Below are 24,706 nucleotides of genomic sequence, written 5' to 3'. Positions count from 1 at the left end.
TGTGTCTCTAACTTGTATTCTAGTGTTCACTAATTGAAATTTGGTTTTGTTAACATGGACATAGCCACAAAACAATGCTACTGTATAAAGCTTTTTTATTTTGAACATATTATTTTCAATTTGTGAAAGCCATAAACAAATAAAACTGATATTCAAGCTGTCAGTAATAAATTATTTATTTAAAACTACATCCAGGATTTAATTGCTCTTATACAATTCACTCTGGTATATCTAAATTTGATTAGTGAAAGAATCTCTGATAGTTATGTACTTAAAAATTTATTGTAAAAAAACATACAATACAAATAGGATAACATAACTGATCAAATAATAGTAACTAATCCATAAAGTGTACAGGAAATGCTGGATAAGGTCACTACGTTCATAACTTTCGGAGTTTTCAATTTCAAATGGATTAATCCCAGTTGATTTCTCGTAATATATTTATGTATATATACATACATATATTTGTTGAGAGAGTTTGTTCCAAGGACATTTAAATTAGAAAATGAACAGGATAGACTAACGACTAGTTGTGATGAGTAACTCAGCAACATACTCAACATAGGCCTATGTTAGGTTAAGGTTTTTTTTTTACTAAAGTATGATTCTAAAATTGAAGCAAAAACTTAAAACTATCACAGCTCGGTTAAAATCTACTATACAATCTTTCAACACATTCGTACCACTGAAACCTTCACTAATATAAATAAATTAATGACTATATTTGTTACCAGTTCCATGGATTTGCGTGGAAGTAGTAAATAATTAGCTGCTTAATATCATTGGTGTTTAAACTAAGTTTTGTATCACAATGACTAATTTTGCTGAGTGTCATAATGTGCAATGGCAGAGATTACAACTGTATAACAAATAAATTATGCTTTCTCGTTTTTTAGAGAATCTCTCATGCATTTTTTTAAAAGCTCTTAATTTCAAAACATTACAGATCAATAAAAGTGTGTGGTAGTGAATGACATTGACAACTATTACAATTTCAAATGTTATTAAGCATTTCCAGTGACTTTAAAATTGTAATTAAAAATACAGTTTAGTTACAAATAAAGTTAAAATATTATTAACAACTATTAAAATAAAATCATAACAAATATAATGCTTTCAACATAAATAGAAATTATATATGTGTAACAAAACTATGAATCCTAAATAAGCACCGCATAAAGACGGTTTTGTGCATTATCCAGACCAGTAAGCATACTCATTTTCAAAGCCAGTTCTGTTTGATACTGTAATTGAGTTAGACAAATGTTACGACTTGAGTTCAACCGTCATACCAGCCAATATATAGCGTTCAGCTGAGGTTTCTGTCAGTTTGAAATGCATTATTTATTAACTAAATTTAAAAAAGAACATACGATTACGAGTACTGCGCGAGAAAAGCACAATGTATTACAGAGACAACTAACTGCAGCAACAGAATATGTTCAACTTACGCAGAAACCATCCCCAGACACAAACCAAAGTGCCATCATTTAGTAGAAAATATAAAGCTTTACAACTCTAATTCCGATCCTGCAGCATCGATCCTAATACAAAAGATTTACATTATTTTTATTACAAGTTCAAGTAAATAACTTCCGATCAACAAAATAAATAGGTAAAAACATAACTTAACAATAAATTAATCGAACTATACATATACTACGATGTTAATTCTATAAAAATTACATAGCCATCATCAAAACATCTTTGGCTCCTCATCGAATATGATGTTGAATAGCTTATGTTCAGAAGAGTCTTATGCTAATACACAGTACACACCGATACACAGATCTGTAGTGGAATGGACGTAACATGCCTAGTGAGAAGCGAGTAACTGGATCTTATTCACATCTTAATATCAAATACAGTTTTTATACTAAATTGTCCTGTTGATAAAAAAGGATGTGTATACAAATATGAGCATTCAAACCATGACAAAAGCCTCTTTCCCACAGAAAAGAAAAGGGTACTGGTCTATCATGGTCTGAACAACGTCCTCGAGATGGGGTCTCATCTGTTCAAAACGCCCCATATCACTGAACTCAATCGGCAGAAGGGTTGGCCACCAACAAATGGCAAGATTCTTGGAGTCCATGCTGTTTAGTTTGCAATTTTCTGATACTCTGAAAAATTTAAAACAAACTATTACTTACTCATTTTGTATTAATACTAATATAAGGTATAAAAATATACAAAACATATTTGATTAATTTCACTATGACAAAAAGCAATCCGTGTGCCTATAAAACACATCATACTGATATAATATTCAGTTTTGAAGTGTAGATGAACCCAAGTAATTAATTTAGGCCTAACTATGTTACTTTGCTCAAAAGAACACACCAACTAATCTACTTCTACAGTTTACCCATGTAATTAGTACTACATACTTTCATAAGCTAAAATGTTGGTATTTTACTGAATCAAATATGTTGTGTGTGTATATATAGTACAATAAACATTTTTATTTTCAAATGACATGTTTGCCTAAGCCAGGAACTTAATTATGTAGGTATTTAGATCATGACTAATACTGCTGATGGTACTTCCTTCCAGTTTTGACTCAGTCAAAATTAAGTAGGTAAAATCTTAACAAACATGTATAAAAAGAGTTTATTACAATTTATTGGTTTATATGTACATAAGGAATATTTAAATATATGTATTTTCACTTGGAATTAATCGGATCTGGTAAGAAAACCCGGTGAGGAACAAATGGATCTCAAAAGGTTAAGATTATTTCACTTGATTTAGACTTTTATTTATCTAGACTACACACAGCCTCAAATACTCTGAGTTAATGAGATACTATTGTACTTTATGCATGCTTTCACTTTATGAATTGAAAAGATTAAAATATATACATCTGCTTACCTTACAAAGTGATGAAAAACAAACTTCAAAACCTCAAAGTTGACAGGTGGTAACTTCTTCAGAAGGCTCCTTAATGCTAAAAGCCTGCAGCTCTTGTCACCTTTTACTGTAAATAATGGAAATTAAATCAAATTAATGAGTAATTAAGAACTCATTAAAAATTCATACTTCTAAATTCTAAATTACCCAACACATCACTGCTAACTAAAAATATATTCTTCATCCAAAAAAAAGCAAGATACTTGATACTCACATTCAATTGTGTATAATCACTCATATAACTTTACCAATAAACCTTTCTTTGGATTAAAACCAATTATTAATTACAAATAAATTCCTAACAAATAATGTAATGATTTTTAATACCTCAGAAGAACGAAGTTTTGTATTCATTCACAAAATTCGGTACAAACCACAACACTGTAACGTAAGAGGAAAATATCAGCAAACACTTGTAAATGATAAGTTGACTCTGTACAACAAAAACCTTCCTATGCAAGATTAAGATATTTTAATAGTTTATCAACAGGTATACTTAATATTAATGACTTCAAGAAAATAAAAGCAAAGTTAAAACAGTTTCTTTAACAAACATTATTTTATAATACTGATAAATATTTTGTTTATGTACATCAATAAAAATCATTTAAATAAAGTACATAAGTTTATGACTCCATTCAATGTACAATACTTTATACAAAATAATGAATAAAGAAGATTCTCGTTCTGTTTATAACCATTACTATTTGTTTTTTGTTGCAAAATTTAATTTAATATAATTCAATTTTCAAATAAGACCGCTACTAAATGTAGATAGCAGAAGTATAAACTGTTACTAAAAAAATCAAATGACTTAATAAACTTGCAATGAAGACTAAATTATTGTTAAGGTAGGTATTGCATATTGAATTAGTCTTAAGCTAATTAGGTTTTCAATTATCTTAAGCCTAACCACATTTGGTCTATATATTTAACCAATATTAAGACAAACTGTGCCTTTAATTCAAACAATATTGTGTTTTAGCATTCATTATGACTGACCCATCATGAACTAAGCCTGAACACATGGCAACCAAGTACAATACTTAAAAACAGGGACCCTAAATCTAACCCCATTCACTAACATAGATTTTGTTTGCATTGAATAAGAGATTTAGACTGGGCAGCGAGGAATGTCCATGGAACTAAATTACATTTAGGGAATTTTAAAGAATCTTATATATTTTAGAATGTAGTTACTACACAGTTAATGGAATTAATATATATAACTAATTTAACATTTGGTAATGATCACGGTTTATATTTATTGTATGCCACTCATTTAGTTAAATTTTTTACATTAAAATTAAAATAAAGTGGCCATGAGAAGTCAGCCTGTCTTTACTCTCAAGTTACTTTCATAAAAATTGTGGACGGATAGTATTTAGGTGATTTTATATACAGGGTGTCCCGTAACTCTCTGGACAAAGGTATACTACACTATTGCTCAGGTCAAGACAAACATATATCACCATATGAACATGGGTCTCCGATGCTAAGTTTCTCATCTGTCTGTCTGTATGTGTTTTTTAAAATTAATATTTAAAAAACCAATAAACTAAATTATACCAAATATGGCTCAAATCTTTATGATAACAAGGCCAGTTACTGAAAAAATATCATGAAATTATCTTTAGTATTTTCAAAATGACAGTCATTAGAACTTTTAAACTCTTAAAAACCAGCAGTTTTTCTCAAAAACTACAAGAGCTGCCGTTTATTTAGTTTTTGTATGGTTGACCATTCACTGAGAAGCTCAATGTGGGCCATGTCTTTTCACAATAAATTTGGTCTAAATTAGTTATTTACTATTTGATTTAAATAATGTTGGTATCATTAGATTTGCGATAATATCCTCTAAAAAATGTTATTTTTGAGAAAAACTGCTAGTTTTTAAGATATTCAAAAAATTTTAATGGAAGTTATTTTGAACATAATAAAGATAATTTCATGATAATTTTTTTGGTAATTGGCCTTATTATCATATACATTTGAACCAAATTTGGTATAATTAAACTTATCAGTTTTTAAGATATTAAGTTATTTCTAAAAAACACATACAGACAGACAGAATGAAAAATAAGTATCAGAGACCCATTTTCATAAGGTGAAATATGTTTGTCTTTACCTGTGTGATAACATAGTATACCTTTGTTGATCACCCAAGCTTTAGCATGCACACAGTTTAGCAAATTTATATTTTTTTATTTGGAAAACATTTACATTTTACATTTTTTTAAAGGGATTAAAAAATGTATTCCTAATAAACTAGATAAAGATTGACTAAAAAGAAATCTTAAATGTAATCTCATACAAAAATATAAAGTACTTTAAAAAATTGGAATATGCACTACAATTCATATCTTCCCATTATCAAATGTCTGATCCAAGGGACATTGGTACTTTTCACATACTTTTCAACATCTAGTAAAAATGGTGCAGGGAAGATCCTGGTTTACATTGTTTATCTACATAGTGCTCAGTTTAAACATTACTCCGTTGTAAGTGTAAATGTAGTCCACAAAGCAAAAAAAAACTAAATTCCTGGATTCTAGTAGCGATAAAGAACTGTAAAGATAGGTTTTCAGCAAAATAAAATTATATCATTCAACTACTGTTAGTCCATTTTGAATCCCAGGGTTCTGAGCCATATCAACATGCCGTACTAGGAGTAATTTTTTCTTGTTCCTCAATGTTTACAGTAAAGTAATTAAAGCAAAAAGTAATGGGCTAACATACCTGATAAATCTTCCAGTTCACTCATTAGGTCTTCAGTGAAAAGTGGAGGCAGACGCTTGGAGAAGAAATCTTTAAGTGCAGTAGCAACAGCATTAACAGGAATGTCAAGGCTGGTTATGTCTACATTTTGATCTGAAACATCAGTAAAATAATATTAATAATTCTTAATTCCCAAAGTTTGTGGACACTTAGATTCCACATAATACGATTACACTATATAATTTGAGATTCAAACTTAATAATTAAAATACACGATTAATCCATTTACTGCCAACGTCCGGTTTTCCAGATGATAATATGACACAAAGTCAGATATAAAATATATTAAATTTCTCATTAAAAATTATTTAAAGTGAGTATCATGTTTAGAATTAGTGTATATGAAAATCATTTTGTGGAAAGAAATCTAAATATAGGTGTGCAAATACAGAAAGGAAATTTACACTTTTCATTCTTTTACACCTCTTCACTCTTGCTAAACATTTAGAATTCTGACTTAAAAATTTTAAATAAACTGTAATTTTTATTGTATTATAAGTTTAATGTTGTTTGATTGTAAGTGCTCAAGAAGAAGTTATCTTTAAAAACTGATTTATCGTAAATGTTTTATTTATATGAATTCCATATTTTAATTTATGACTTAAAAAAGTCTGAAATGTAAAATGGTTTATAATTTTTAAATAAATTTTCATTATTTAGTGTTTTTATTTTAGTATGATAAGTGCTTTGTTTAGTTTGTAAATACCTAAGACCGAATTATAAAAAAAATTATTTGCTATGTTAATGTGAATTGTGTATTTGTATTTACAAATTAAATGATTTGCAATACTCCATTAAACTGCCCACAATTATGTTTTTTATTTGTAATCACCATTACCTATTTTTTATTGTTTCAGAACAATATTGTTTATCAACAAATGGTTGGAGAATAAATATAGAGTTGGACTTCAATATTCTTTTCAGTCAAACTAAAATAATTTTATACCCTTTTAATCATATTGTAGTTATAGTTTTAAAATTTTTTTAATGAGAGGTTGATCTCTTTAAAGCTTATTTTACCCATCCTATAAGGTTAACAGTAATGATAAATTGTATACTGTTTATAATACTAAGGTTCATTAGTAAAACAGCAAAGCAAATTGTAGCTATATATCATCATTAATAATGATTATGTGAATCTTTATGTAAAACGTTGCAAAATGTCTAAAACTGAACTGCCAATTTTAAGACATGCCTTTAGTGAATGACTTGACAGTTTTTAAATAGGCTATAAGTATTGACTGGTAGCAAAAGAGTTAAAATATAATTTACAAATACTTAAAACAATCCAAACAGTATATTTCAAAATATTTTAATATTTCAAAATGAGAATTACCAATTCCACAACTGAATTTTAGTAGAATAAAGAAAAGAAACCAATACATAGACAGCTTAACATTTCATACATATTTTTAAATTGCCAACACTATTGTGATGTATATAAACATAACTATAGGCAGGTGGTGTTATTACTATATTGTTGAATAACAACAAAATATGTAGTTTGTTACACATTGTCTTTTTTATTGAAAGGATCTCAAATATACAAAGGGTATCTTGTAGCTTTCTGTCACATAGTTCTAGGGTTATTTCTACAAGTGATCATGAAATGTAAGAAAAATATATAAATATTGCATTTTCTTAAATTTTTTTGTTACAAAACTTGTAAATACTGTGGTGAATAAAAAGATTCATTCATTCAAATGCCACATCTAAGTTACAGTATTTTAAATTTAAAAAAAAATTCAGCTATTGATACAATTTACAAAATGTTATTGCGCTTAAAGATGAATCCAACTTTGGTGTTTAAAGTACTAGGTTAAATCTACAAATTCCTATGATTTTTACATATCTTGAATTTAGATTTGCTCTACCTCTTGAACTTGACAGTTTGTCAATCTATCTAACAGTTACTGCTGACAAAATGTGTTCGTTGTTTGGACTTCTGTATTAATCAGATCTTTTTATCTTCTTTTGGTTTCCATTTAAATAAGTTTTCTTTAAGAATTGAAGAAAAAGCAACATTTCTCATTACCTGTCAGCAGCCAAGTCAATCATGTCCTTGAACATGTTTGCTATTATTTCTCTGTGCTGTTTAATTTATTATCTACAAGATAAGTTGTACATATTACATTATTATTCTACGTAAGTTATACATCAGCTTTTAAGTTACAAAATAGTTGAGTTATCTAACTACTGGGTATTCCACTCTGAGTGTTGAGCCATATCAATATGGCCTGCTGGTGATAATGTTATCTCATGCCTCTATTACAAAAAATAACATCAAAATTCTTTCAATTCGCTAAATGATTTGCAGAGATACTTTCAGAACACTGAAAGTTACGATAGTAGTCTCCACGTTCATACAGGAATTAGTTTTGCAAAAGAATGGAAAGGATTTGGAAAGACACAAAGACACTCAACAACATAACATCCGAAATGGTGATCAATACATACTCCCAGTACACCACCTGAAGATGTAAGAAACTAAATAAAAACAAATTATATTGGCAGAAACTCTACAACTCTACGTCAATAACTGTGGAACAAAAGAGGAAATCACCTAAAATAAGATCTGAAAGAATAGCTACCAGACTGACCCTTCTAAACACTCAATAATTTCCTTCACAGGATCTTCTAGTTTTAACTGACCTGTATAAATGTTGTCCATTACCTTTTGCTATGTATAGAATCTTGACACTATTTGAAATATTAACCCTTTGAGTGCCGCAGCGTCTACATAGTAGATGTTGTGAAATGTGCAAAAATTGCCGGCATCTACCCAGTAGACGATTTTTATTTAATTAATATCACATATAATTCATTTTTGTTTTGACAAATAACTTATTTCACGGCAATCTACAAGTTTCGAACTATCAATTGTGATTGATTTTTATTGTTCACCGCCCCCTTGTAGTTATTTGTCATCAGAAAAAAACAGATGACGCAATAGTTGGTCAGCTGCTACTTGTTGCCATTAACTACACAGTTTCGTTCGTTGTGTGTTTACATTGTGCTAGTTTCGTGTGTTTATGCTGAAAACTGTTGTTATTACTATTCTGCAATTGTGTTCAGTAAAACTTACAATGCATTTATAAACTTCTTTTTCCATGTTTAGTGACGTATATTTTATTGTTGGATTGGTGATGAAGTAAAACGCAAGTTCCAATCAAACTATTGATTTTAGGTGAAGTAAGGTTATATTGTAGGCCTGTGTATATTTTTATATAATTAGTAGTTTACAGTCGTCTTACTTCATTGAGTGAAATAGGGTAGTTATAATATTGTTTCTAAACTTTTGACAAACTTGAACAAAAATTGCTTTTTGTTGTATTTTGTATATATTGCAGTATCTGGTTAAATATTACTGTAACACACCATATTATGCATGATTTTTGTTCAGTTTTTCATGCTCTTTCATATGGTATAGCTAAAAAAAATTTAAAAAAAATTGTATAAATAAAATTTTAGTTCAAACTTGAAATTTATTTTTTTTAATTTTTTAGTTTTTTGTTATAACCTATATTCTTTTTGTGTAAATGAAAATAAAATTATAATATTATATGGAAAAAATACCTTGTTTTATAACACACAAACCAAAAAAATAATTATTCAAATCGGTTGAATAGTTTTTTTAATATAGTTTTTTCCCCACACGCTTGCAAAACAGAAGGAAATGCTCCGGCAATTTATGCGTATGACTTGGGAAAATATGCTGTGGCACTCAAAGGGTTAAAGATTATAATTAAAGCTGACTCTGATGCTGATATTGAAAAATAATTGTTTATAGGTCCAAGCGTAACATTTTGTTGGTGTGATGAGGTTCAACAAAACGATGACTAGAGAATTTCTAATTACTAAGTTTATGAGTTTTAAAGAATAATAGGATCTAAGTATAATGACAGACTTGAACAATAAAGTACCAAAGCAAGATAACAATTAAATTCTATTTAAAATACCAGTAGATGTATTTGCAATATTCATCTGGTATGATGTTAACCTCAAATTAACATGAAGTTGCAAAACAGACTAGCAGATCACAGGTAGCTCAGTTTGTTGCTGAAAAAACCACATTCTGTCTATTTACAGCGTCTGAAATCTGACGCTCTCATAGATTTGACAGCTGGAATCTGGAATCATGTTTGTCTGAAAAGATCCAAAAAATTTGGTAATGAAGAAGTTTAAAATGAACTCTTTACATCATTTCAACAGTTTGTTGTTAATTTCTTCGTGCTTTTGTACTTTTCGTAACATACAGGCCTAAGAATACCTCAAGTACTATCTTTGTATTTTATGTATGAAATTTTTAGAGAACTGAGTGTCAAAAGTGGGAGTTTGTGACATACTTTTGAGACAAGGTTTTTCAGACACCTCTTGAAAATACATACCTTCATCAAATTTTTGAAATAGGAGTTCAACATGAGCTCTATTGCCAGGAACACGGTAAATACCCTCTGAGTCTAAGCCCTCTTCCTCCACAAATTGAACACACTTCTCCAGGATTATTGGAACTGCGTTACTGTCTGATTGAGCCAGTTGCTCCAGAGTTGACTGATGAGATGTCCCACCACCTTTAACCCCTCCACTTGTTGATTTTGTCTTTTGTTTTTTCTTCTCCCGCTCTTCTGCCAGTTTCTTTAGTTTTTCTTCTTTCTGACGTCGCTTTTCCAGTTTTTCTTCTTCTTTCGCCCGTTGTTTCTCTTTCCTTCGTAATGTCTTGTTGCCATCCTTTGATTTGGGAACAACTCCAAACTGAAAAATAATACTTGTTGAAAATAAAGTTCTATTAATGAGGGTTTTATTATTAAAAGTATAACCTTGATCAAAGTTTTAGGCAAAAACATATTATTAAAAAGTGCCTCCAAACCATATTTAGAAAACAGACAATATAGGTAACTGAATGTAAAAAGTAGAATATACAATACAAGAGACATACAAAACGTGTCACATGAAATATATATTTAAAAAAATACATCTTCAGGCCCAAGTGGGAAAAACTTTTGAATCTGTGAGATATGAGGTACTTTTAACAAAGGAAAATACAAATTATATTAACATGCACACTACAATCATAATGCGTGCTGTATCACGAGAATAGTCAAGATAACTCAATATAGACCCATATTGAAGGTTTAAAATAAATATGTAATAGCTAGGCAGTTATTCTACAGTAAATGAACAGTATAATAAATAATCAAAAACATCCTTTACAAATACAAATAATGAAGCTACAGAAGATAAAATACTATTAATTTTGGGATACCTGATACAAAATAATGTCAAGATGTGTTACCTACTACCACAAATTTTATTTTGTTTGGACTGAATATAAACATAAACAAATAAATAATTTCCATTAAATTTCTAAAAGCAGTTCCTAAAGAAAGAAATAGGACATCATTTCTCAATTATAGAACACACAAGGTTTGTAAATCAAAAGATAAAACATATTGCTGCAAATATGATTTTCATTTAAGTTACTACAATTGTAATGTAAATAATAAAAAAAGTTTTCTTTACAATCCAAAAAATCATACTGATTTAGGAAAAAATATATATTTTGAACACAGGGCAGGAGGTAGCACATGACACAAGTGTCATATTTGTTTGGCTAAGCATAACCATGTAATAAATAATCTGAAAAAGTAATAACATAGGTCTACGGAACCACATGAGGCATAATTTCAAAATTTGTAATGTAAATCTCATAAAATCTAGGCTGTGTAATATACAAAATGAAAAATGGGTTCAAATTTGTGCACTCATGTGACTTATAAGCTGAAAGAAGGATTCAATCTACATATCTAAGCAACTATTGGTTAAATGTTACAAAATGTATAACACTACTTTTCAAGATCTGCTATCTGATCTTGTCCTCAGTTGAATAAACTAACCTAACACATAACTAAAATCTAGGTTAAAATAAGCAAATCATGCCAGAGCTGCATGGGGTACAGTCCAGGCATTGCCACTACAGGATGTAAGTCACGAGCCCAAGAAGTCAAGCTTACAATCTTGAGTTCTCGTGCTTATAACTTTGCATCCTGTGCAGTGACTATGTCTGAACTGGACTAGGAGTAGAGATGACATACGCGAATAGAACCAGCAATGTGCTGGCATTAACGAATACAGACAGAAAATATTAGCTTCAAGTAAAATATTATTTTAAAAACATGCTATTTTGTTATTGGTTTCTCAACGGTTTTTATATACAAAGAAGTAAAAACAGTTTTGCAATGTTATCTGTAAATAGATGCAACAGATTATGATGACGCATGATGCACAAAAGTAAATAAACAAGAAAATCATATTGTAACCAAAATATAATTCCAGTTGAACCTACCACTGGGTATAGCAAAAACCGATGTGTCACTTAAATCTGGGAAACCTTATGGATGTAAAATAATATAATTTGATAAATTACGGTGCTTTGTTAATTTGCTTATCTATCTACTTTTTCCCTACACACAATACATAAAAGCATGTGTTATCATTTGTTAATATGTGTACTGCCAATCAGCTGTCGTCCACGACTTATTTGGATTCTACATTCAGCTACGACACATCATTAGTTGTAATATTGTGAAATTGAGCCTTTCCAAGCATATTTTAAGCACTTCTATTGGTATTGTAATTAAGTGTAAAGAACCATGTATCCAGTAGGGGAATCTTCTCATTCCTAGTAAATATTCCAGGGACATTATCAAAATTCACACATAATCCACACTTTTCCATGTCTTCATTATAGATAACAGCCATGGTTACAGTCCACAACTCCTAAAAATATATCAAGAATGCATGAAAAAGTTATCTACTAAGGAAGTTACTAAATTTTAGTAAATTCGCGATCTGTAGAATAAGATTTAACTAATCAATTACTGGGTCTTGCATGTTTTGTATTCATCTTAAGATGATACCTTACACAAAAATATAATCACACAATCACAACACAATCTAAAGTAAGTAAATACAAGAAATGCTGTGGTTCAAATTATAATGTATTTGTTAGATTGTAATCCAGGACTATGACAAACGACATGAGGATCCTCATACATTTAACGATCGGTTAGACAATTTGATTTGAACAGTTTGAATTGTCCAACCAATTTATAAATATAAATTACTTATCAGCTTTTTGTTCACGTGTAAAGCTCATACACCCACATTTACAGATGTTAGAACTAAATTTGTAAACAAGTTTGACTAACTGCACTGTAATACCGTACGTCACAAATGTGTGGAAGCATCCTCTATAAGCATCCTGACTGGTAGAGTCCAGTCAGCATATTTCACAAAAATTCCTAATATTTGTTTCAGATTTTTTAAACATGGTGGGCGTGACTGTGTTAATAGTTCATTAGCATGGAGGCACTAACATCTAAATTTCTGAAAAGAAGCTTTTTGGATTTGAAATAAGTTTTTATGTTATTAGCCGAGCCTCACATGCGTGGCAGACAGCTAACTTGTGTGCTTCTTAACCAATAGTTTGAAAATAAAATTAACACTGAAGAGTTTTATTTCTATCACAGCCAAATATTGCATTACCAGTGGAGAGTTAACATCTCTAGGAGAAGATACATCAAGACTGGATTCTTCATCACCATGTCCCAAACCAAGACCCTCCATTTTGAACTTGGCTGTAAAACAAATATTCATATATGTTGTAATAAAAAATGTCGGTCACTTCGCTTACTAACAATAAAACTTACTTACATTTTCATGTAACACTTCAAAGTAACCATCATAAGAGTTCTTGCTTTAATCAGCCTCATTCGTAATTTTTTTTATGATTTCTTAAAGATTTTCTTTATTATGTCACTCCACTTTGACATTAACTATCAATAGTAAAAACTGAATGTCTTTTCCTTTCAGGTGTATTCATCCGGTTCTCAAAAATCACACCTTACAACTTCCTTGCATCATAATGAAAAACAATCTAAACATCTCTGGAAGGTTTGATAAAAACGTAAATGTAATCACACACATAAAACCAGCAATTAATTTCATACTTATTTTTAAGTTTTTAGATAAATTTTGTACCTTTATTAAAAAGTTCTAACCACTAAATTAATCTGGAAAATAAACAAAGTTAGTTTTAAACACTAACTCATCTTATAGCACTGCAACTGTCCACAATTTGAATGGTTAGTAATTTATCTGGGGCATGCTTTAACATCTTTGTGTAGGTTTTATAATTATATAAAATATGTGCAAATTACCCAACATGTGATGTGGTACATAAAGGAGTGTGTGCATGAAGCATAAAAAACCAGACCTGTTAAGCTTGCATTGAGATCCAGCCTTCTATACCTTTCTGATACCAATACCAATATTCCTCATTTAAATGTACTTTTAAGGAAACACTACAAAGAAAACTATGATTATGATTATTGAGGCAGTGGCATTCTTGAGAAGTTCACACTTAAATTATTGAAAAACAATCTTCTAACAATACAGTTTTTATCAGTATATTAAATAAACAATCAACAATTAATATTATTTGATCCATTCCCGCACAAAAACCTTAAATTTTATTCATATTTTTTCATAGTTTGTAACCACTTCTATTTTATATATCCCAATATCTATTTTATAAAACACAAGATATAACCAAATGTTCACCAACACACTATTGTATTGCCAATATAATTCTTTTTCATAGTGTGATAACATATAATTTATTATGAGCAATAGAGACCATACTACTAAGGTGTCACAGCAACTTGCTATGCTCGTCTATGTCAGTCTGCCAAGTTGTAATACAGGATGCGGCAAAAAGTCAGTAATAAAATAAAAACAACACAAAACTTAAATGTGAAACAAAATGATTTATTCCTTATTAAAATAGGGTGTTATTGTACATTAATGAAAATAACATCAGAACTACTGATATCATCTGTTTAAGATTTTCAGATAACGTCCATTACATTCTTTGACCAAGCATTCTTCTAATCTTGCACTGAAGCTGTCCAACACATTCTCTAACATTGCAGGAGACAGGTTTGGTGACAGGTTGTGTTGGGTTTGTTTGTGTAAACTCTTGCTTTAAGGAACCCCCATCAGAAAAAAATCACAAATGCTCAAGTCTGGGTAGTGAGTTGTCTATGGAATATCCCAAAAATGCAGGATGACTACGCCATGAAACTTATTTCTCTTGACCCAATCACCTCATTGGTTATATGATCAGACAGTGGAAACAGCAGTTTGTTTACGGGGCAAGGATTAATTTTCACAGCTTTTCTTCCTTGATCAATATTCTCTAGCACTTGAGATGACCTTAGGTAGCTTTTCGACTTCTGATTTAACATTGAACAGATAGCTCCGAAGTTACTAATCCATAGCTGAATTGTATTACAGGTTGGAACACTTTCTCTTAGACCCATATTAAAATACCTGCAGAACCGACCCTGAACAGCAACGTAGGAATCGTCACTTTATAAAAACACCTTTGCAACAAACTCACGGTGCTCAGCCGACTACTGTTCAATGGGTACTAAAAATTTCTCCTTGTGGGATCTGAAATCTCCATTACCCCTCACCACCTAATCGCTCAAAAGTAAGGTCAAGAACACCATCAGATCATTTGGCCGCACCCTGTATTTGCAACTAGTCTTTGATGATGTAAATCAAATTGAGAACCACAGATAAATTGAAATTGTATGTCTTCTGTATGTTTACTGAAACAAAATGATTAAATTTGGAAAGAACGTTTACTGTAAGTGTAATTTTATTAAATGGTGCTAGCATTATTTTATTATTGTAATAAAAACAAAATGAAAATGTATTAGTTATATAATAAGAATATATTTTTTAGTTTAGAAACTTTGTTGCTGGGATTTTTGAAATATATAAACAAATGTGAATGGGATCAAAAGGGTTTAATACCTCAACAATTTATAAAGTTATGTCTACCTACTCTTACAAACCTTTACAGAGATAGACTACTTGACACAACTCATATTTTGAAGTGTGGTGATCTTTTTTATAATTTTATGGTGGAAAAAAGAAAATTGATATAGCTATTAAAAGCTTTGTTCTTTAAACCTATAAAACCAAACACACTTAACAAATAATTATTCCTTTTAAAGCTCCATTTGTTTTGGAAAATCAATTGATGTTATATAAATAGATTTATAGAGTAGTGCAAACTCAAAAGTCGAGGCAAATTTGCTGATGGTTGCTTGGCAAAACATTAATAATCATTTTGCGTATTGATTATCCTGCTGATTACAACACAATTTGGCAAGGACAATCATGACATGGTATGAACAATAGGAATGTGACAAAATGCTATGTGGATGTGACAAGGGCAGACGCAGAATAAATACAAATGACACAAACAAAAGATGTGACTTGGTGTGGTGTGACAAGAATTGAGACAATCCAAATATTGCACAGCACAGCAGAACAAAAGATGTGGCCTGACACAGAACATACAAATTTGATGGTACGTAGTGGCAAGAACACATTTGGCACAAAGCAGTGCTACATGCCAAAACAGATATGGCTTGAACAAGGACTTGGAAAATACATGAAACATAGAAAACCACAGATTAATTAAAAACTGTTTTTGTTGCTTCAACCTTCTTTTAAGCTTATGGAAATCTGATGTAAATCTTCCTCAATGACAAATGTATATGTGTGTAGCAAATAATAACTATAAGCTGTATTAGATTTACCACACATTATTAATTCCACTATACAAAAAATCACTTAAGACATGAAATATCATTGAAGGAGGAGCTCTTATTATAAAAACTATTTTCTATTATTTGATAAAAGAAAACTAACAATTATCCAATAATTTTATTATTCTATTCTTGTTACTTAAATTCAAATACTTTCTATTCAAATTTGTTACCTTATTAGTATGATCATTTTTTCAATAAAAGAATGCTCAAAACTTCATATTGTATACATTATGTTATTTAAATTTAATGAAACGATATATTATTTTAAATAGATAAAATACTATTCTACAATTATCTATATCAAGTAACTAATATATGGGAAACAAACAACTGATTGAAAACCAATTTTTAAACTCTTTGCCCTCAAAACAGTATTTTAAAAATTGTTCTGTCAGGTCAGGTAATCAGTATTAGTGGCAATTGTGGTTTCTTTCTTGTGTTACTCCAGCAAGAATATAATAAAAACTTGTTTGAATTCTTTTTGAGCGCTGAACATCAGACCCAGGAGTTCTGGCCACCCCAACTTTGGGCTGGTACATAGCACTGCTGGCCATCCTACCGCAAAGGGTCAACCAGTTTAAGTTTAAATTGATACTGTTGGTTTAATTAAGATCTCAAAAAACAAATTGGACCAACTCAGTTGTAGTCTCATAGTGGTAAATAACATTAAAATCGTATCAATGACAATTTTAAGATATTATTCAAAACTTTACTCAAGAGCTCTATGCACACTGCAAAATGCCTTTACGGGCAGATAACGTAAAACATTTTATACTTGCTAATCACCAACTTTTTAGAATAATGAACATATAGCTCACTGAAACTGTTACAACAATTACACTGTTTTTAAATCAAAGCATTACAAAGTAGAGTATCACAAATAATTTATTAACCACATACTGTATCAAATGAATTACTTTTAAAGTAGAATAAATGGAAGAACATTTTATACTATTTATTATATGTAACAAATAAGACACAGGATTAACAGATGGAAACAAGAAGCAAATTTCAACACCACAATCCATATAAAAAAGGAAGTAAAAGACAATGAGACAGAGGAGAGATAGTGTCTGGCCATTTGTGATGTGGACAAAGTGTGCAGCAGCCCTCAATGTTTAGTGCTAATAAAAGATGTATTTAACTTTAATTGATAGTGTAACATATAATAAGTAGAAATAATGAACATTACACTTTCGGTGTATGAAAAATGTCTAAATTAAAATGCAATTTTTCCAGATCCAACTGGGATTGTAAGAATCAATACAGAGAACAGGTAAAATACGAAATGCTAACTAGTGTAATATAAAATTATAACAGATACCAAGGAGGAAAATTCAGTTTATGAAATGAAATACAAGCCTTCCTGCAAACAAGAAATTTAATTAAGAAAAGTTTTCCAACATACACAAAACAAATATATATAGTTGGCATGATTGAAAAGGGAACGGGAGATGAAACCATGTAAGAGAGTGCTGGACATGCAAGTGCTGTAGGGGAATGTCAAGACTTACACTCTTGAGTATGGGAGGGGGCAGGGGACTCATCTACTGAACAATAAGGACGACCCAGAGAGGGAGGTATAGGCAGGGGCGCCACCCAGCCAGTGGAAATGTCTGGCCCACTGTTGCCACTGTCCTCTGACCCGCAGTCACTTTTCCCTTTACTTGCTGCAAGATCCGTCCCGTAATTAATAAAACTCAATACGCTCATTCCCCTACTATTACACAATGATTATCAAAGGCTAAAATGCAACTGAGACTGAGATCCATGTCACTATAGTAAAAATGTTTAATAAATGTAAACATGGGATATTATGTTGAAGAATTACACTCAAATAGGAAGGTATGAGATATGTAGCCATTTGCCATCTTCTTTCACTATTACTGCCATTGTCTAAATAGGTCTTCAAAAACAAAGTAAAGAACAGATAATGTTACAGAAAATACTATGAAAACATTACTGTCAGTAGAATACTGATAACTCCATTGAGCTACAGAAAATCAATGCCAATGATGTCACATATTTGAATAAAGAAATCCTGTTGAGGAGCTATGGTGAATTATTTTAGCCACTTCATATCTAATTAACTTATACATAACCATAAACGAGTACAATTTGGTCAGGGGTGTGTGAGAATTGTGTGGTAAAAAAAAATTTTATTCACTTATCATGGAGCAATGGTAACTGAATCTCAAAGTGAATAACACCAATTTATTGAAATCTGAGTCTTAACATCGCTATTACAATACCTGTACTAACTAATAATTGGTACCTAACTAATCAATAAGTCAATGTTTGAATCATGAATGTAAAACCAAGTAATTGTACAACTAAACAAGTAGCATAAAAATGTACCGACCAAACAAGCAGAATAACTAAAACAAATTGAAAATATGGTCTTACCCTAATCGAATTAAAGTTCTAGGATACCAGCAAAAAAATAATCACACCAACAATGTCTTTTTAAAATTTTGAAAAGTGAACAGTTTGATAATTAATGAATAATTTTTAATCACAAATTAATTTCTACAATTAATCTTTTTATGCTATGTCTTTTTATATTTTGCTTTTATTTTAGTTCAATAACATTTTCTGAAATTCAATTTCACAATTTTTATTTCCTTTCATAGTTAAAATTTATTTTGTAAAAACCATTATCATAACTTAATTTCATATAATTATGAAATAATAATTTTGAAAATGTACGTATTTTGATTTTTTACCATAAGTACTGATTTAAATTAAAAATAAAGACAAGTTTATTTCTCCTGATTTTGTTTGATACCGATTATTACTTTATAACAACATTTATAGAATTATAGTTTATTTAATTTTGTATACTAACAGTTCTTTTTGGTTTTAGACCCTGAGGGGAAGTATTCTTATTTTATTTTATTTTACTGACTGATTGCTGCATAAAATTCCTACTGACCCAGGGGATTTTGCCCAATGAACACACATAGAAAGTCCAGTTTTTCACAAAATTTTGTAGTGATTAAAAAAAATACCATTTTTTGTACATTGAAATTAAACTTATAGCAAATGTTGTTAGATACTGAATATATTAAATCAGTAATTTTTAAGTAAATCAGGTATTAATTACATAAAGATTAATTGGCAATCAAACATAATCAATATTTTCTTATTAATTGTTTTAAATTACTATTTATAATCAGTGTAGGTCTAGTATTTTTGGAATAAATTTTTGGTCTAGTATGTATAAAAAGTCCATTTGTACATTGTTCTACGAAACTAATTCATTTACAAAAAAATTATTCAATTTACCCCTCATTAAGACTTAGATCTTAGTATAGCCATAACCAGCTTTTTTTTGTTTTGTTATTTTATTTCCAGTCAGACTAAATAAATTTTTGCACAAAAATGTAGCTCAATTAACAAAGAAAAGTAATTTATTTTATTCCACTAGTGCTAAAACCTAACAAAGGAACTGAAAGTACTTATGAGATGAAAGTATTCTCTGGCAAATACAAGGGGATACCCAAAAGTTCCCGGAATAGCTCTGCCGTAGGCGGAGCTTGCGTAGTAAAAATTCTCGCCGCTTGGCTCTTGTAGCGCTGCTCTTTGCCAGCTCAGTGCCGCCTGTTGCGTTGACCTGATGTGTTCTGTCCCTGTGCAGTAATAGTTTTTGCTAGTGCTGTTTTGTGACTGTGCCGTTTTTTACGATGGCAAGTTTGAGTGAACAGCGTGCAGCTGTGAAATTTTGATTTCTGCTTGTCAAAAACGCAGCTGAAACAGTTGAAATGTTGAAGACAGCCTACAAAAACAACGCTATGGGGAAAACCCAAGTGTACGAATGGTTTTCTAGGTTTAAAAATGGTGACACGTCAATTCAGGACAAACCTCGTTCTGGACGACCATCGACTTCCCGAACAGACGAAAATCTTGTGAAAGTGAAAGAAATTGTGCTTGCAGACTGACAAAAGACTATCGAGCAAATATCAGAGGCTAGTGGGTGGGAGCTCAGTTCAACGGATTTTAACCGAAGACTTGAACATGAAAAGGGTTGCCGCCAAGTTTGTGCCTTGTGCTCTCACTGACTTTCAAAAGGAGCGTCGAATTGAAGCCTGCCATGATTTGAAGCAGCAACTTGAAGCCGATCCAGATTTCTTGTCAAAAATAATTACAGGTGACGAATCTTGGTGTTATAGGTATGACCCAGAAACCAAACAACAATCCAGCCAATGTAAGACGGCATCATCACCTAGACCAAAAAAATGCAGTCAAGTCAGATCGAGTGTCAAGACAATGCTCATTTGTTTTTTTTGATGTGAATACTTTGAAGTTGATGAGTTTGTTTTGTAAAAAAATAAATATATGTATATTTAAAACAAAATTCCGGTTTTTTTTGGGTACCCCCTCGTATATCACTGTACGTTTTGCTGTATTTGAATTTAGGTTTATGAAATTATTGTTGGATAACAAATATAAAACCTACATTTATGAAAATATTTTTATATTTCTGTACATGTTTTACAATATCACTGACGAATTGATCAAAGCTTTCATCATCTGGATTAGTCATTTTTATAATTAGGTTAATATAAAACTAAAAAGAATTCACTGCAAACACAGATACAATCACTATTTCAAAGAACTAAAACTCCTATTAGTCGTAAAATTACACAGGAACAAAGCTTACATGCCGGTCTCAAGAGTTGCACTGGCACTCTTCCCATATGGACAAACCTGTCAAACGCGCCAGTGTACAGTCCAAAATGGCGGTCGGTAACTACAAAAACATTTTCAGATAGATAACAGGAAGCCAAGAACAATGAATGGAGTACAGCTATTGGCTGGCGTTCAGTCAAGATTCTATCACTTTACAAACTACAATAAAAAATAAAAAACAAAACTTAACTTACGAGATTTCCTGTAATACACATGGTAAGAGTTAAAGTAACAAATCAAAATACCAAAATATTTAATGAACTGTGGGTTTTCATTTAAATAAAATAAACTTTAAGTAAATTAGTGTTGGACATTGGTAACATATGTACTAGGAGAGACAAGTGTTTCCCTTGAAGCATCAAATTTTCTTATCATCATTTGCTATCTCATGCTTAACAATTTTATAACCTGCTCGTGTATACTCGAAGAGGAAGAAAAGTAACAGAGGTTTAACATTTATCATTTGTTGGTTGTAAGGCACTCAATTCACAGTGCAGAATCACCAAACTTTGGACAGTAAGAGGTGGTTCAGGAGCTCATGGCCAACACTAGACTTAGTCTTAAGAACTTGTTTTAAAGTTGGAGCTCTTAGTTTGATTTCATTAACTTGGGATTTTACTGAAACTGTGGTTTAAAGATAAGCTTGGTTTAAATGAGTAAGGAATTAATCCAAAAATTCACTTTGGGAGTCAGTATAAGAAAATTCGGGTTTAATAGATGTCACTTGTCAATTCATGAGCCCATTTTAAGGCCATGACTGAGATAGACATCATCTAAAATTGATGATCATGCTTAGCTCCTCTGAACTTAATGAAAACAGAACACATTTCTTTGTGTGATCTCAAGTCGGATGGTAACTTAACATAGTTTACTACTAAAAACATTACTGCTATAGAATTCATCATTATTATTGTTACCGATATAATTTTTAATGTATATTTGGTATTTATGTAACTTTATTGATTATACTATTATTGTAACTATAGTTTTTAATTTTTGTGTTATAAAGACTATTTTTGCTGATGCTCATAGATATCTTTTTGTAAATAGTTGTTATTTATAATGGCGGCCTGTTGTTAGCACAGCCATCTATTATTTATGGTGTAAAACTTAACAATAATGTTGAAAGGTATATATTTTTATTGTTATATGCATGTCATGAGCTTTTGTTACATAAATAAACACAGACTCACAGTCTTATCATTTACATTGAGGAAGTTAAACAGGTGATAATAGTATATGTTGGTAGTGGAATAAACAGATTATTTGGATTTTGTCATGGCCCGACCTCACATAAAGTCAGGTGGGTTTCACAAGCGTAATCAATTAAATGATTAGTGACATTAAATGACTGATTTGATGTATTTGAGTATGCTCCTTGTGGTATTGTTTATAAAGCTTTAACTATTTGTATGGAATTAAAAACCAAACATTTTAAATTTCTTAACTGGCATGTTAACTGCCACCAGAACAAACAATAACTTTTTCACATAGTATGGATTCCTTGGTGTTTTGAATTGGTTAGTTAGTACTCACATTTTGATTGTGTGACCTACAACTCCTGATAAGGAAGAGTACAGAATCAGATAAAGTAATTTTCTGATAATATAATATTATAGGAGCTTGTGGTACTAACCTAGAATTCATAGCAAGGCAGATAGGAAGTACCTATGATTCCAAAGACCTGAACATTTATTGTTATATGCAGCTTTCTAAGAACACGACAAGGATGCATTGTTGATTGGAGAAATTAGATACAAACTTAATAGCCAAGACATAATTTTACTTATTTTATTTTAAGATGATAACTACCATTCATTTTAGTAGTGTTGATTTTCATAAATTATACTTTTGAAATATTTATTAATTAAGACCACAAACAATTCAGTATATAGTTGAAAAGTTAAACAAGGGTGCAAACTGGCCTTAGTACAATAGTAATGTACATCCCCATTCCTTTGTACAACAGTTTTTTGTTGGCAAACAAAGGAGAACTGGTATTTCTTGTAGGTTTTTTTTTCAATCATACAAGAACTACTGCAGCCCGTAATTCCTGGCTCTAATGGCGTTGGACTACATTAACCCTCTAAGTGGCAAGCGCCGTCTGAGACGTATGATTCACGCCGCCGCGAAGTGGCAAGCGCCGTCACAGCCATCGCTTCACATTTAAGGCTGTTGCTCCGCAACCGTCCATTATTTTTAGACCTAGTTTGAACTATCGTATTCTCCATAAAATTTCCTATACATATCATATAGTATAGTGTGTATTCATGTTACTAATGTTTGCTGGCTTAAATGAATCCAACGGTTTTCGTTTGACCTGGCGGCAGACGAGAGAACAGCTGTCTACTCGTCTCGTCACTGTTTTGTTTGGCGACTTTGCGTACTGTTATTGTCAGTATATTATTGTTTATCGCGTTGTATGTGTTACCGGTAAATGTTTAGGTTATTCGTTCGTCATGGAAAATGTTGGGGTACATTGGGATTATATCGACCACACCAGTATGAGGAACACAAACATATAAATTTATAGAAAAAAAAAACATTATAGAACGAAAAAGCAACTCTTCAATTACAAACTTACAATGATTATCAATTGTTAATGGGTTTACTGTGACGCTCAGAAAGCAGCAATATCAAGGATGAGTGAGTCTAGTGGATTTCCGCCTTCAGCAGCAACTGCCGACCGCCACGCATATTTTAGATGTAGGCAACTAGTCATGATCTTGTAAAAAACGAATGGCCCCCTCTTCGCTCCTGGGTAATTCCAAAATTCTCATAGTGTCACCCATCACTAATCTATTACACAATAAAACACGGAAGTACAACAAAGCGACACACTCGACAGACACTTCGGCGCGGAAGTACAAGAATGCGGCGCACCAGCTGAACGGGCGGCGAGAATCTGTAGTCACGTTATTTATCTACTAGATCGCTCGACTTTGACCTCTGTCTGTGGATGGGGAGGGGTTTGCGATAAGACAATTCCTGTTTTATATTTACGAAATATACTGTGCTATGACAAACTAAGCCACTATTATAGGCCCTACACTACTGGGAGGAAAAGACAAGCCCCTTCTAGTGACTCGGGAGTAAAAAAACCAGTTTATACATAGATTTAGTTTTTCCCATCTAACTTTTTTGTTCTTGTAAATAGAAAAAAATGTATAAGAAGTAATTTTTTTAGAATAAAATTGTGTATATTCTGTGAATTTGAAATTATTTTGTAGCTCCAGTAGTTTCAAAGTGACGGACAGTAGAACTTAAAAATTATTTTTTCTAAAAAAACATTTTTACACATATACAATGATATTATTCTGAAAATAATGGTAAGGCACCAAATATTATATTTATTCTTATTCTATCGTTCATACCGAAAACAAAAATATATAATGTTGCTAGGTTATCACTTAGATAATATTTTATAAAAATAAGTTTAACGATCACGGCAATTTACCCAAAAACGGCCTGCCACTGAGACCACAAATGACCGCCACTTAGAGGGTTAAACTAGGTCTAAAATAAAAACGAGCTTATCAAGTTTAGGTTTACACTTCTGAAGTCATCTTTTAGACAGGGTTTAAAATAGACAAAGACTAACAATAAAACTAGGTAAACGCCGGATGCTG

General features: G+C 31.1%; 1 protein-coding gene across 2 annotated transcripts in view; it reads right to left on the bottom strand.

Annotated features, from left to right (window-relative positions):
* Positions 1–263: 263 nt before the first annotated feature.
* Positions 264–24,706, bottom strand: part of LOC124369075 (rho GTPase-activating protein 190) — a 114,709-nt gene continuing 90,266 nt past the window's right edge. For both annotated transcript variants that reach the window (XM_046826789.1, XM_046826790.1), the window contains exons 26-31: positions 17,900–18,055; positions 13,240–13,331; positions 10,083–10,446; positions 5,656–5,787; positions 2,878–2,983; positions 264–2,126 (exon numbers count right to left, since the gene is read on the bottom strand). In XM_046826789.1, the coding sequence (XP_046682745.1) occupies positions 1,928–2,126; positions 2,878–2,983; positions 5,656–5,787; positions 10,083–10,446; positions 13,240–13,331; positions 17,900–18,055 (1,049 nt within the window). In that variant the 3' untranslated portion in view covers positions 264–1,927. The remainder of the gene's footprint in view (positions 2,127–2,877; positions 2,984–5,655; positions 5,788–10,082; positions 10,447–13,239; positions 13,332–17,899; positions 18,056–24,706) is intronic.

This window comes from Homalodisca vitripennis, chromosome X (assembly GCF_021130785.1).
Source record: "Homalodisca vitripennis isolate AUS2020 chromosome X, UT_GWSS_2.1, whole genome shotgun sequence".
NCBI lineage: Eukaryota > Metazoa > Arthropoda > Insecta > Hemiptera > Cicadellidae > Homalodisca > Homalodisca vitripennis.
The sequence above is the reverse complement of the archived record's forward strand: the minus strand, read 5'-3'. Positions and strand labels throughout refer to the sequence as shown.